The sequence below is a fragment of the Chiloscyllium plagiosum genome, unplaced genomic scaffold (genome assembly GCF_037043375.1).
Source record: "Chiloscyllium plagiosum isolate Xiang-an unplaced genomic scaffold, Cpla_swu_hap1 HiC_scaffold_23, whole genome shotgun sequence".
Lineage (NCBI taxonomy): Eukaryota > Metazoa > Chordata > Chondrichthyes > Orectolobiformes > Hemiscylliidae > Chiloscyllium > Chiloscyllium plagiosum.
In genome coordinates, this window is record NW_028270161.1 from 44,441,909 (window position 1) to 44,455,210 (window position 13,302).

Here is a 13,302-nt window from a genome sequence, read left to right on the forward strand (position 1 = left end):
ATAGGATCTATTCCTATTTGTAAGAAAATGCCCTTATTGGTGATAGGCAACATGGTTTTGTGCAGGGAAGGTCAAGTCTTAACCAACTTAGTAGAATCCTTTGAGGAAGAGACAACGTTGATTGATATGGGCAAGGGCTCTGGATGTTGTGTGTTTGGACTTTAGTAGGGCGATTGATAAGTTTACCCATGGTAGGCTGATGGAGAAAGTGAAGTCGCAGGGGGTCCAGGGTGTATGAGCTAAATAGAGAACTGGTTGGACAACAGAAGGCAGAGTAGTAGTGGAAGGGAGTTTCTCAAAATGGAGAACTGTGACCAGTGTGTTCCGCAGGGATCCGTGCTAGGTCCACTGTTGTTTGTGATATACGTAAATGATCTGGAGGAAGGTATAGGTGGTCTGATTAGCAAGTTTGCAGATGACAATAAGATTGGTGGAGTAGCAGATAGTCAAGGGGATTGTTAGAGAATACAACAGAATGTAGATAGATTGAAGAGTTAGGTGGAGAAATGGCATATGGAGTTCAATCTGGGGAAATGTAAGGTGATGCATTTTGGAATATCCAATTCAAGAGCAAACTTTTTGGTAAATGGAAAAGCCCTAGGGAAATTGGTGTACAGAGAGATCTGGGTGTTCGGGTCCATTGTACCCTGAAGGTGGCCGTGCAGATCGATAGGGTGGTCAAAAAGGCACACAACATGCTTTCCTTCATTGGATGGGGTATTGAATACAAGAGTTGGCAGGTCATGTTACAGTTGTATAAGACTTTGGTTTGGTCACATTTGGAATGCTGTGTGCAGTTCTGGTTGCCACATTACCAGAAGGATGTGGATGCTTTGGAGAGGGTGCAGAGGAGGTTCACCAGGATGTTGCCTGATATGGAGGGTGCTAGCTATGAAGAGAGGTTGAGTAGATTAAGATGGAGGTTGAGGGGGGACCTGATTTGAAGTCTACAAAATCATGAGAGATATAGACAGGATGGATACCAAGAAGCTTTCTCCCAGAGTGGAGGACTTAATTACTAAGGGTCATGAGTTCAAGGTGAGAGGGGAACGGTTTAAGGGAGATATGCATGAAAAGTTCTTTACGCAGAGGGGGATGGGTGCCTGGAACGTGTTGCCAGCGGAGGTGGTAGAGGCAGGCACAATGGTGTAATTTAAGATGTATCTTGACAGATACATGAATGGGGAGGGAACAGAAAGATACAGGTCCTTGGATGATAAAAATAGGCAATAGGTTTACATAGAGGATCTGGATCGGGGTAGTCTTGGAGGGCCAAAGGGCTGTTCCTGTGCTGTAATTTTCTTTGTTCAACCTCTCCCTATAACTCAGAGCCTTGAATCCTGGCAACATTCTTGTAAATTTCTTCTGCACTCTTTCCAGTTTAATAACATCCTTCCTATAGCAAGGTGACCAAAACTGAACATAGTACTCCAAGTGCGGCCTTGCCAACATCCTGTATACTGCAACATAGCTTCCCAACTTCAATACTCAGTGCCCTGATTAATGAAGACCAGTGTACCAACAGCTTTCTTCATTGCTCTGTCTACCTGTGACTCCACTTTCAGAGAACCATGCACCTGAACACATTGGAGTTTAGAAAAGTTAGAGGTCTTATTGAAATATGCAAGATTCTTAGGGTACTTTCAGGACAGATGCAGAGGTTATTTTCTCTTGTGGGAGAATCGAAGACCAGAGGTCATAATCTGAGTTAGGGGTTACCCACTTAAAACGATTGGCAAGGATATATTTTTTTCTTTAGTACAGTAAATCTGTGGAATTCTTTCCAACAGAAGGCTGTAGAAGTTGGACTGTTAAGAATAAAGGCTAGTAAAGGCAGATTTTTAATCAGTAAGGAAATGAAAGATTAATTGAGGATCATCAGATTAGCTGTGATCTCATTGCACGATAGAACAGAGATGATGGACCAAATGGCCTACTTTTGCTCCTATGTCTTAAGTCTCTGTTCAGGACATAGGAGTGGTGCCCGAAGACTGAAGGATTGCGAATGTTACACATTCAAAAAAACAGAGAAACCTAATTAGAAAAGAGAATCAGTCTAACATCAGTGGTAGGAAAAGTAATGGGGAAAACCTTTTCCAAGGACAAATGTAAGTGTATTTAAAGAAGACTCTGCCATGAAGGCATGGATCTCTTAAAGATGAATTGTTTATGACTAATCTGACTGAGTTGTTCAATGAAGAAAAAAGATCATTGTTGATGATAGCCATGTGGTATCTATGGATGTTGAAAATGCATTTGTTGAAGTCACAGATAACAAACCTATTTTAAAATAAAAAGCAGTGGGATGAAAGGAACATTGGCAATGTGGTTGCATTATTGGCTAAAGGATAGCAGGTAGAGAGTGGTGATGAATAGATTTTTTTCTGATGGGGAGGAAGAAGCAAAAGCTTCCTCGAGAAGTAGCATCAGGTCTTTTAGTGTCAATTTTAAAGTGTGCCAAACTTTGTATCCTCTGCAAAGTAGTCAAAATAAAGGGAATATTCACAGACTTCAGAAGGATATAAAATGGTGAAGTGACATATGTGTGAAATTATATACATTGTGAGGAACAGTATGTTTCTCCGTCAGTAGATGCTGCAAGGATATTTCCAGCATTTGTTTATATTTTAAATCACTTATATTTGTAGCATTTTGCTTTTGTGTAAGCTATGCTATTGTAAGATGGGTGCCTTGTAGTCCATGCAATTGCAGTGTTTGTGATGCCACTGTAGAACTGATTCAGTAACTCCAAGGTGGACTTCGGGATATGCAACAACGTGAAGTCGCCGAGCAGAGGTTGATAGCCAAGTTCGATACCCATGAGGACAGCCTCATATGGGATCTTTGGTTCATGTCACGCTGCAGATGACCACACCACACCTTACACTCTCTCATACTAACACAGACTCTCTCTCTTTCACATTCACACTCCCTCTCTCTCGCTCACGCTCTCACACCGTCTCTCAGGCGTATAAGTATACTCGGTCACAGTCGAGCAAACACGCGCACACACAGTCTCCCTCTCTCCTACACATACACACACTCTCTGCCGTGGACGCACACACGCACACACACAAAACATAAGTCTATGGGGTGAATTTGCATTTGCAAATTTGTATTTGCGGATACATTGTATTTTGTTAAAAGATCACACAATCTGTCGGCAGTTAGTCAACGTGACATTTTGTAAATTTCTACTTTGGAAATAGAACCAGTCTGACTCAAGGTTGGGATACAGACAGAATCTAACCTCATACCTTTAATGCATTGTCTGAGCTGAGATGTAATTTTTTTCAATACACTGACAAAACCTTAAGTTATCTCAGGACTGTGACTTGAAAGAAATTTTATGAATTACATATTAATCAATCGAAACCAGCATCCCCATTCTAAGTGATTAAACACTTAACAGCAATCTAGTTTTGTTGAGTACATCACATCAGTTGTAAGATGCTTAGGACACAGAATTTATCGTAAAAGATCAATGATCCTGTCCCACATCTACCTGACGAAGGAGCAGCTCTCCAAAAATTTGTACTTCCAAATAAATCTATTGGACTAAACCTGGTATTGTGTGGTTCTGGCATCTCCACATCATTCATTCTTTAAGTTGCAACTTGGTGCCCCTGAAATTAATTGCAAAACCATGGATGTGGAGGAACTTCCATAAAGAGCTCTCATTGTCTCACCTATTACCTCATTTTTGCTGCACTCCATGAACAAAATGTCCAGCAAGGCAGCAACAGAAGTGGAGGAAGGAGTTGCACTAGAGAGGTGGCAGTAATGTGCACATAGAAGAAAAATGTCAGTGGTGCTAACTTCAAATCCCAGTGTGACGTCAAAATATGGTAACTGCAATGGCAATTGCACCATTCAAGTGCATTGGCAGAGCATACGTGGTTTATGTTATCAAAGTGGTTAATATTTTGAGGGGAATTCAAGAACTGAGAAGCTTGCAATTGCATATGCACAAATCTTTGAAGGTGACAGGGCATTTAAGAAAGGAAATTAAGATATTTGGCTTTGTGAATAGGGATATTGAAGAGAAAAATAAGGAAGTCATGGAAACCTTGAAAAAAGATCAGGTTTCAGCTGGAATATTGTGTAAAATTCAGGTCCCCGCTTTATGAAGAATGCCCAGAGATAGTGAGCATTGTTAAAGCACAGAGGAGTAAGGCATGAACTAGAACTATTCAAAGTTAATGAAAGCTTTTAGCGAAGTAAGGAGAAATGTTGCTTCTGGCAAGCGGACCAGTAAACAGAGATCAAACATTTAAAATAATTGACAAAAAAAGAGGTGAAATTAGAAATTTTCTTTAGGCACAGGGCCATTAAGATCTACGATACATTGTCTCAAAGGGTGATCACGGCAATAAATTCCAAAAGACAATCGGAAATGTGCTTGAAGAGTAGAAAGTTTTTGGACTATGGGGAAATAAAACTCTGGTGTGGATCCTAAATGAGTAGCTCTTTTAAAGAGCCAATGGACTTGTTGGCCTCCTTTTGTACTATTAGATTCCATGATTTTATGATATTGGTACAATAATAGAACTAATTAGTCAGTCATATCTTATTTATTACATTTTTATAGTGACTTCAGAAATTTAAATCACCCTCCTGATTTCTCTGGAGACCAGATCCTTCAAAGAATGTTGTTACACTAATTTTTAATATGGGTAGCTTTTGTTTGTCTAGATTGTTTTGATTGATTAGTTTAAGGGACATATCTCTTGCTTGGTGGGCCCTGCTTAATGCATCTAGTGGCAAGTGGGATGTGCGGAAGAATGAAGGGTGCGAGGGATATGCAGCTTTCAGCGATTGGTGACGGTAAAGAACAAAAGAATGAAAATGCAATTCCAACAAAAAAGGTTATCCTGGTAGGAGAGGTTTTTCAATGAGTGATGAAATAGAATGGATGGAAGGATGAAGTTCACAAGACAAATGGATAGGTTAGAAGGCATGAGATGTGGGTGACATGAGAGCGAAAGCGTGTGAAGGGTAGATTGGCTTGAGAGGAGTGGATCAGATAATGGAATTTGTTCAATGTAGTAAAGAAACAGGACAAGTACTTGATACAACTTATCCATATTGATGCTGTTTTGTCAATTAAGTCATGGGTTGAAATGATTTAAAGTAGTAGTGATCCAACATTTATAAGAATCATAATTGCAGTTCTTTTAAAATTTCAACATTACTCTTTAAACTTTTTCTTGTCTTTAATGCTAACACCTTTTTGCTCGCACTCTTTATTGCTATTTTGTTTCTTTTCATCACTGGCACAAGAGGTTAGGTGCTGTACTACTGGCAAATAAAAATAAAGTGCTGGAAATATTCAGTAGGTCTCTGCAGACAAGCCAAATTAATTCTTGGAGTCGGGTATGACTCTTTAGAACTGAAGGAAGGTGAAAATATGATGGGTATTTTTGCTGTTGAAGAATAGCAGGCAGAAGAATAATAAAAGGATAGGTCTGGGATAGGCTAGAGGACAAGACAGACTAAATGACAAAGGTATAATGGAATAAAACATACAGATTATGGGACTATAGTAAAGAAATAAAATATTTATTCATAGTGAATTTGCATGGCAGAATAATGAACAGCTGTGTCCAAAGGCAAAAATGTGAAAAACAAGATTAAGATTGGCACATGATGAAAGAAACAGGATAGAATGGGAGCCAGAGATTGTGATCTGAAATTGTTGAGTTGAGAAAGTTGGAAATTGCCCAAGTAGGTGATAAGGTGCTGTTCTTCAAACTTGCGTTTTGAGCTTTATTGAAACATTGCAACAGGCTGATGACAGAAAAGTAAACGTGCGATCAAGGTGGTAAGTTTAAAACGGCAAACAATTGGAAGTTCAGGATCATGCTTGTGTACTGAGTGAAGATATATTGCAAAATGGTCCCCCAGTCTATGTTTTACTGACTCCAAAGCAGTAGAGCTTGCAGTGTGAATGGGGAATACAATATACTAAATTGTAAAAAGTACAAGTAAACTGTTGCCTCACCAGGAAGTAGTATTTGGGCCATGGACAATGAGGAGAGAGGAATTAAAGAGGCAGATGTTATACAATTGCAATGGAAAGTAGATTAATTTTTGGGGTGACTGTGGAGTGGACCAGGGTATCTGTCACTTCACGATGGTCTTGGCAGGGAGATGAGAAGATATGTTTGGTGGTGGCATCATGTTGGATACGGTGGAAATGGTGGAGGATGATCTTTAAAATATGAAGGCTGGTGGATAGAAAAAGAGAACAAGGAGAACCCAGTTGCACTTCTAGGAGAGAGAGGCAAGGATGGGATCAGAAGTGTGGAAGAAAGGTCAGATACAGTTGAAAACTCTGACAAACACGGTGGGGTGGGGAGATTTGTGTAGTGTGGAAAGCTCAATTGAAGACAACTTTCTTCTTTTCGAACTTGAAAAATTAGTCTGTTAAAATTCTGCAATTCTTTTTCACGTGGAATTCTTTTGAACATCCAAGTCTCTGTTTAAATTACCAGTAATTCTGCACATTACAGGCACTTAAATGCAATTGACATTTTACACAACACCTTTCTGTAATAAGATAAAGTTAGCCAACGCAATATTTATACTTTTATCATCTCTCTTTTGATTTCTTAGGTGGAAATGAACCAGCTACAGAGAAGTTACAAGTCACTTGCTGCCCAGATGAATCTTATTTTATCCAAGAGACTTTGGTACATTATGTTGGAGCAGTTTCTAATGAAGTATGTGTGGAGTGGGAGTGGATTAGTGATGGTGGCACTACCGATCATCACGGCGACAGGTTTTGCAGACAATGGTAATGAAGCAAATTTTCATACTAAATCAAGAAATTGGTTTGGTTTTGGCAAAGCTTATTAAAGAACCCAGAAATTATATGTTTAGATAATAATTTCCGATGCAATCCTGGGAAAGACTCCAGCAGGAAGCATCCCACAATAATAGGAAAAACATTTGAGTTGCTCCCCTATCGTTTTGAATAACTGACTATATGGTTCTGCTCATGTTAGTAGACGCAACAGATTTGTCATTATTCATCACTAATAGTAAAACGTCATGATATTGGGAGATCTGTTACATAGAGGCCATACAATTATTTCGACAGGTCTGTAGTATTCAATATTATAATTCTCAGTGAATGTTTAATAAATTCTTGCCAATCTTTCTGCAGCATCCAGCAAGATTGATCACACCATTTCCCTCAGTAAAATATGTTGTATACACACAAGAATATTATATATCCACCAAGCTCACAATTTGCAAGTTGAAACAGGGAAAACCCTGCATTGTTTCTTTAGAAATAGTTTTAATATGTCAAAAGCTTCTTTAGTCCTTAATGGCCTCAATTTTTCCTGTCACATTGTACATGTCCTTACATTGCTGTTTAGTTTTCATTTTAAATCTTTGTTTAATGTCTTGGAAGCATTTCCTGCATTAAATGCATTACATGGCAAATTGTTTCTCTATTATGTTTTTAAGCAGAATGAAAGTGCAGTGTCAAGAGTGTATTATCCAGTAAGAATGCTGACTGCTTGCTGTAACTGGTGTCATATATTAAGCTTTTTCTGTCTACCAGTACTTGACTCACGTTAACTCCTTGCTTTGGCTGATATGCTTATTTTATTCCTTTGTCATTCTCTGTTGGGATAAATCTAATATGTAAACGTTGCCTCAAACTGTCCCACCTTATACCTGCGTCAGGTTGCTGTTTTCTTTCGCACACGAGCAAAACGATAAAGAAAATTGGGAAAAAAAGAGAATGCAGTGTATTGCTTGACCAAATTATTTGTTGCCTTGAAGCATAGATAAGTTTGAAACAATTGAAATCAATCTAGTTTATTTTTGTGACATAATTATGATAAAATGATCAAACACAGATCGTGAAATTTAAACAACTTGTAAGAAAATTCCTTCAGTATTAAAGACTAGCTTCTTTGATAATGGGAAGCAGACTGAGATGGATCATCCACTCAGTACTTTTGGCTGAAGATAGATTCAAAAACTCAAGGCTTTTCTTTTGTACTTACTGATTCTGCATATCAATGAGTTGAAACTATTCATGTAGCTTATTTTCTCCAGTTGTTTAATTGCCTACCACTATTTATGAATAGATGTGACAGGACTGCAAAGCTTTGATTTGATCCATTCATTATGTATTATTTAACTCTGACTGAACAGCAGATGCAGTATACTATAGAGTGCATGTTACCTGTACTGTAGCTTTCCTCAGGTTCGCACCTCAGTTTTAGGTATGCTTGGTCCTATGTCTGATAAGCTCTCCTGCACTTTTCATCCAACCAGGATTAATCTGTTGTTCTATGATAATGGTTGTGGAAGGGATATAGATTGTAATGAAATGCAATTCTGCTGCTACTGCTGATGGCTGAAAGAAACTCACAAATGCCCAGTTTTGAGCTTCTGTTTTTGTACTGAATCTACCCATTTCGGTAGTGCTACACAACACATTGATTGTCGGTATCTTTAACTAATAAGCTTGAAGTCTTGAAGCTAGTGGTCATGCTCATTAACATCGCGGAGTATAATGTGCAGTTTGACTTTGTGCAAAGTAAATTTTTTTTCTCTGGGTTTGGTTCTGTCACAGCCAAGGCCCATTCTGACAGAGTTTCTACAGGACTCAGTCAAGGTGGTCAATAATAGTATTATAGAGCCACCCTTGATAGAAATTGAATTGTCCCACCCAGGAAATATTCTTTATTTTCTACCACATGTCTTATTCCAAATGATGGGTGAAAGTGAGGATTGCAGATGCTGGAGATCAGAGTCAAGATTAGAGTGGTGCTGCTAAAGCATAGCAGGTCAAATCATATCTGAGGAGCAGGAAAATCGATGTTTCGGGCAAAAGCCCTTCATCAGGATGTTCAACATGGAGGAGCTCTGATTCACTATATGAGCAAGGGCAAAAGTGGTGATCCACAGCTCCCTTGCATATATTTGACCCAATGTCATAAGACTTCATGGGGTCTAAAGTCCCCATCGACTCTGTGGCCACTCCCTCTAGCTGTGCACCACTGTGCTTTTACCTCTTAGTGGTCTGTAGTTTGGAAGAGGGATGATGGTGGTGGAGTCTGAGATGTTGGCTGAAGGTTATTCTGTATGATAGTTCTTGAAGATTTATTGCTGATGTTATTGAGGAGGATACTATATGGTTTACTGGGAAAGGTATGCCTTTGTTGTATTTGAACCTGCTGGAAAGTGATTTGCAGCCAGATGTCGAAAACAAAATGAGAGAAAAGGCCCTTGTGGTGTACTGGTATGTCCCTACCTCTAAGCCAGGTGGTCCAGGTTCAAGTCCCACCTATTGCAAAGGTGTGTAATTACATCTCTGAACAGATTAATCATTAAAATATCAAAAAGACCAAGGAATGCTGTTACATTGAACCCAGTTAGTAATTAATGTTCAATTTCTCAACTTTATTGTTTTGAAATTTATGTTCCTTTTAAAAAAAAGACTTTAATATTTTTGATATAATTAGATTCACTGGTTTATTACATATCCTGTTTCTGATGTTTGTTTTTGCTTTTCAGCACATTTGCCTTAACTTGATTTAAAAATGGTTGTTTTTTGTATGAACCAGAAATCCAATTAAAATGAGGTTTGAACACTTTTTCTGAAACACTGTAGTTTAACTAGAGATTCTACCCAAAAAAACCATTTGTAGTTTTGAGTTTAAAGTGACATAAATGAAAATAGGTTGAAATTGGAGTTGCAGTATACAGCAGTTCATCTACAATTTCAACCTAATGTTTGCTGTAAATGAAATTAAGTTCTGTTATGTTTTCATTTGAATTATCTCCAATTTACATAGGCAATTAAACATTATCTGTGGTTTAGTATGGAGCACTCTTACCTCTGAGTCACGAGAATGTGGATTCATTTCTCACTCTGGTACACACAAGCAAAAACTAATACAATAATATAAAAGAGCTGCAATGATAGAAGTGCTTTGTTTCAGAGGCTTAAACCAAAGCTCTGACCTCTCATGTGAATTTGACAGGTCCACAACAATATTTTGAAGAGGAACATGGGATTATCCTTGCTGTCCTGGACAATATTTATTCTCAATAAATGTCACAAATAAGATTGTTGTTTTGTGGTAACTTGCTATGTGCAAAACATCTGTCAGGTTGCCCATATTATCCATGAAAGATTCTCCTTCTCTGCCTTTTCCCTCATTTGAGGTTTGGTAACCCTCAGGTTAAATCACCACCAGTCACTTCTCTCTGATTAGAGAGCAGCCCTATAGCATGTTAAGATCATGATGACTTTACCTTTTCACCTTTTTTATTATAACAATAACTACACGTCCTCTGCTTTAGCATTCTGAATGTTTATGAAAAGAACTGTATAAACAAAAGGTTGTCTTTAACTTGATTTTCCAGTATTTAACTTCATTTTAGATGGATTTCGCAAGAACTTACTTTCATGTATCAGTTCATTGTGTGAGTATTGCAAGTACTTAAATGGATGATTGGATTATTTGATTAATTAATTGGATAGATATAAAAGGGGGAATGGGTGATTCTTGTTGCTCAGTGGTAGTATCCCAATCTCTGAACCAGAAGGCCTGAACCAGAAGATATCTGAAGCGGGAATAAGTGAGACTGGTGTGGAGAAAGAACTGTTAGATTGAGTAGTTAATAAACTCTACCATGCAGAGAGAGTTGTTGGATCCTGTCTCACTAACTGGTTTGGATGTAGTTTTACATTTCTAACCGAGAGTGATTGTTAAAAGATGAAAATTATACATTACAACTTATTTTCAGACAAAGAGTATCAGTGAGAAAAGATTTAGGATTGACTTTGCTAGCATAAAAGAAATGTTATAAAGAAAAGAAATTTCTAAACTAAACTAGCTTGCTATACGTCAGATTTTTTCACAAAAATGCGCTTACTCCAAGGAATTATTAGCAATCCTGGATGCAAAGTTATAAGAACGTGCAAATAAATTAATTTTTATATGGATCATCTTGTGATTAAACATGTTATTTATTTTTGTTTGAAAAAGAAGGAACATGGAAATTAGATTCATATGGTGTATGAAAAATGTTGTTGCTGCTCAGTTGTATTATAAGGCAGATAAAGGTACCTTCTAACTTAGTCTCTTATGTTCCATCATCCAAATATTCCACTTCTCACATTCCTTAGGTCTTTTTACTCTCCTTGCAGGAGAAGAAAGCTCAAAATGACATGGAGAGGCACAGATCTGAAATTTGCCCTACAATCAATACCACCTTGAGCATTACAGGGGAGGTGGTGCTAGAGATAAGCTAAGTGCTAGCATGCTTGGCCATTGGAAATGGAAAGACAGGAGTTTCCCAACTACGTGTTGAAAAAAATCTGATGGCTGCATGTTGACTTGATGTCAGTGGGTACGTAAAACCTATATTGTACATAGTAATGACTTATAACTTTAATTGTCAATTCTGATTAATGTCTTTCATCTCTCACAGGCCTTTCACATTACCATCAATGGTGTGGATGGAGGACAAAAACTCCTCAGAGGTCAATCACTGAGAATGCGCCATTCTCAGGTACATCATGTACTCAAGTATATCTTCTACCTGCACAAATACGTCCGCCTCAATGGAGGTGCCAGTGCAGACAGATGGGCTATCATATGGTAAATCTCACAATAAAATGTGCAAGAGTAGCTGGTGGAGATGGCACAGAAGCGGAGATTTTCCATCGGAAGCTACAGACCTTCAATCTTAACTTAGCTGAACACAAATGCTAAACCTTGGAGACTGTTGGTGAAGGAGGCTGTTCTGGAGAAGCATCACACAACTTGTGAAATTCTGTCACTGTCTTCGATCACAATACGCATGGTTGGAGGGAAATTTCAGCAGCTGTTTCATTGGCATCGATCTGAGTTTCTTTGTATTGGCTTCAGTCAGTCTGTTACTCCCATGCAACGATTTCTTCAGCATCGTGGTGGGTCTGGTCCGGGATTCCAACAAGGAGGGTCAAGTCCTCGAGCCCAGAGTTGTGAAGTGGATTAAGTGGACTTTGTCTTAAATTTTCTTTTTTAAATTTTTTTTCTTTTTGTTCCATTATCATGAAATGACTGTTACTCTGAACTTTTTATTTCTTTATTTTTCTAATTTATTACTATGATTTTGTACTTTATAAGGATTTTTTGTTTCTTTATATTTCTAATTTTTATTTTACTAAGAATTTGTACTCAAGAATCTGTACCTAGGTACTTATGTACATAACATGGCGCCATAAATGGCGACTTGTCAACTTTTCACTGTACTCATGAGGACATGTGACAATAAAGCTAATTCAAATTGGATGAGTCCATTTCTAATGTCAGTGCAAGGATGCCTCAGGCATTGACACCGATATCTGGATACATAGAAAGGGTGGTCACCTTCAGAGAAAACATTAAACATGACGAGAAAACTCAGCAAAGTGCCCTCTAGCCCATAGATATTGTATTCAGTGAGGGTGCACAATGCCTTTATTCCCCCCATTCAGAGCTCTATAGGTTGCCTGTTGTCTTGAAGGGAAGGTGGAGAGATCTTGGACTGTGCCTTCACAGCCTCTCAGATTTAGTGGAAGATGTTCAGGAGCATTTAAGCAGTTCCAACAGGTATATCAGGAGTTTGCCTCTCATTGTGTTCACTAAAAAGGGTGGCACCATATAGGAATATGTTGAAAAATAAGTCAAAGGATTTATAGTTGCACAGGGATGTTAACTTGGATGTTTGATAATGTTGCATCGTAAAATATATTTCACCACTTCATTGTCCTGTCTTGCTCATTTTTACTTGCTGCCTGCCAGGTGACCTGCCTGCCTGTCTTGTTAAGGTTGGTATAATTTAACAACGAGCAAAGGGTTTTTGTGAAAGATGAATTGTTGTTTGTGGAACTTCTTTGAATTGGGGAATACACTGGATTCAGAATTTGTTTCTGTGGCTGTACTGCTTCAGTTTAACAGAAACAAGTTGTCCCCAGCAGTTCTGTGTGGGACTGTTGGTCCATTCATTACGTAACATCTTTAGAAGAAAAGCACAGAGTGCTTATCAGTTTCTTACTTTAAGGTTCCGGACTTTGCGGCTCTACAATGTTGAAAAAAGTGTAGCAACAGTTAATGTTCGAGAAAACCTGATTCATGCATCCTGAATGCACTCTGATTTTTGTCCCGGCTTCTGAATTACATCTTTAACATTCAGATTGCTTACTTAATTACAACTCTGCTGCCTATGTGGTTCCTGTTGTAGCTTTCTTGAATATAGTGCTAGAAGTTGTCAGCCATGTCTTCAGTGGGTGGACCT

The 13,302-nt window shown here is 38.4% G+C and overlaps 1 protein-coding gene across 1 annotated transcript in view; it reads left to right on the forward strand.

Moving 5' to 3' along the window:
* The window catches only part of LOC122561656 (ATP-binding cassette sub-family D member 2-like), a 90,397-nt gene that overhangs the window by 8,179 nt on the left and 68,916 nt on the right, over positions 1 to 13,302 (forward strand). The window contains exon 2 of the mRNA XM_043713607.2: positions 6,619 to 6,799. Coding sequence (XP_043569542.1) covers positions 6,619 to 6,799 — 181 coding nt within the window. The remainder of the gene's footprint in view (positions 1 to 6,618; positions 6,800 to 13,302) is intronic.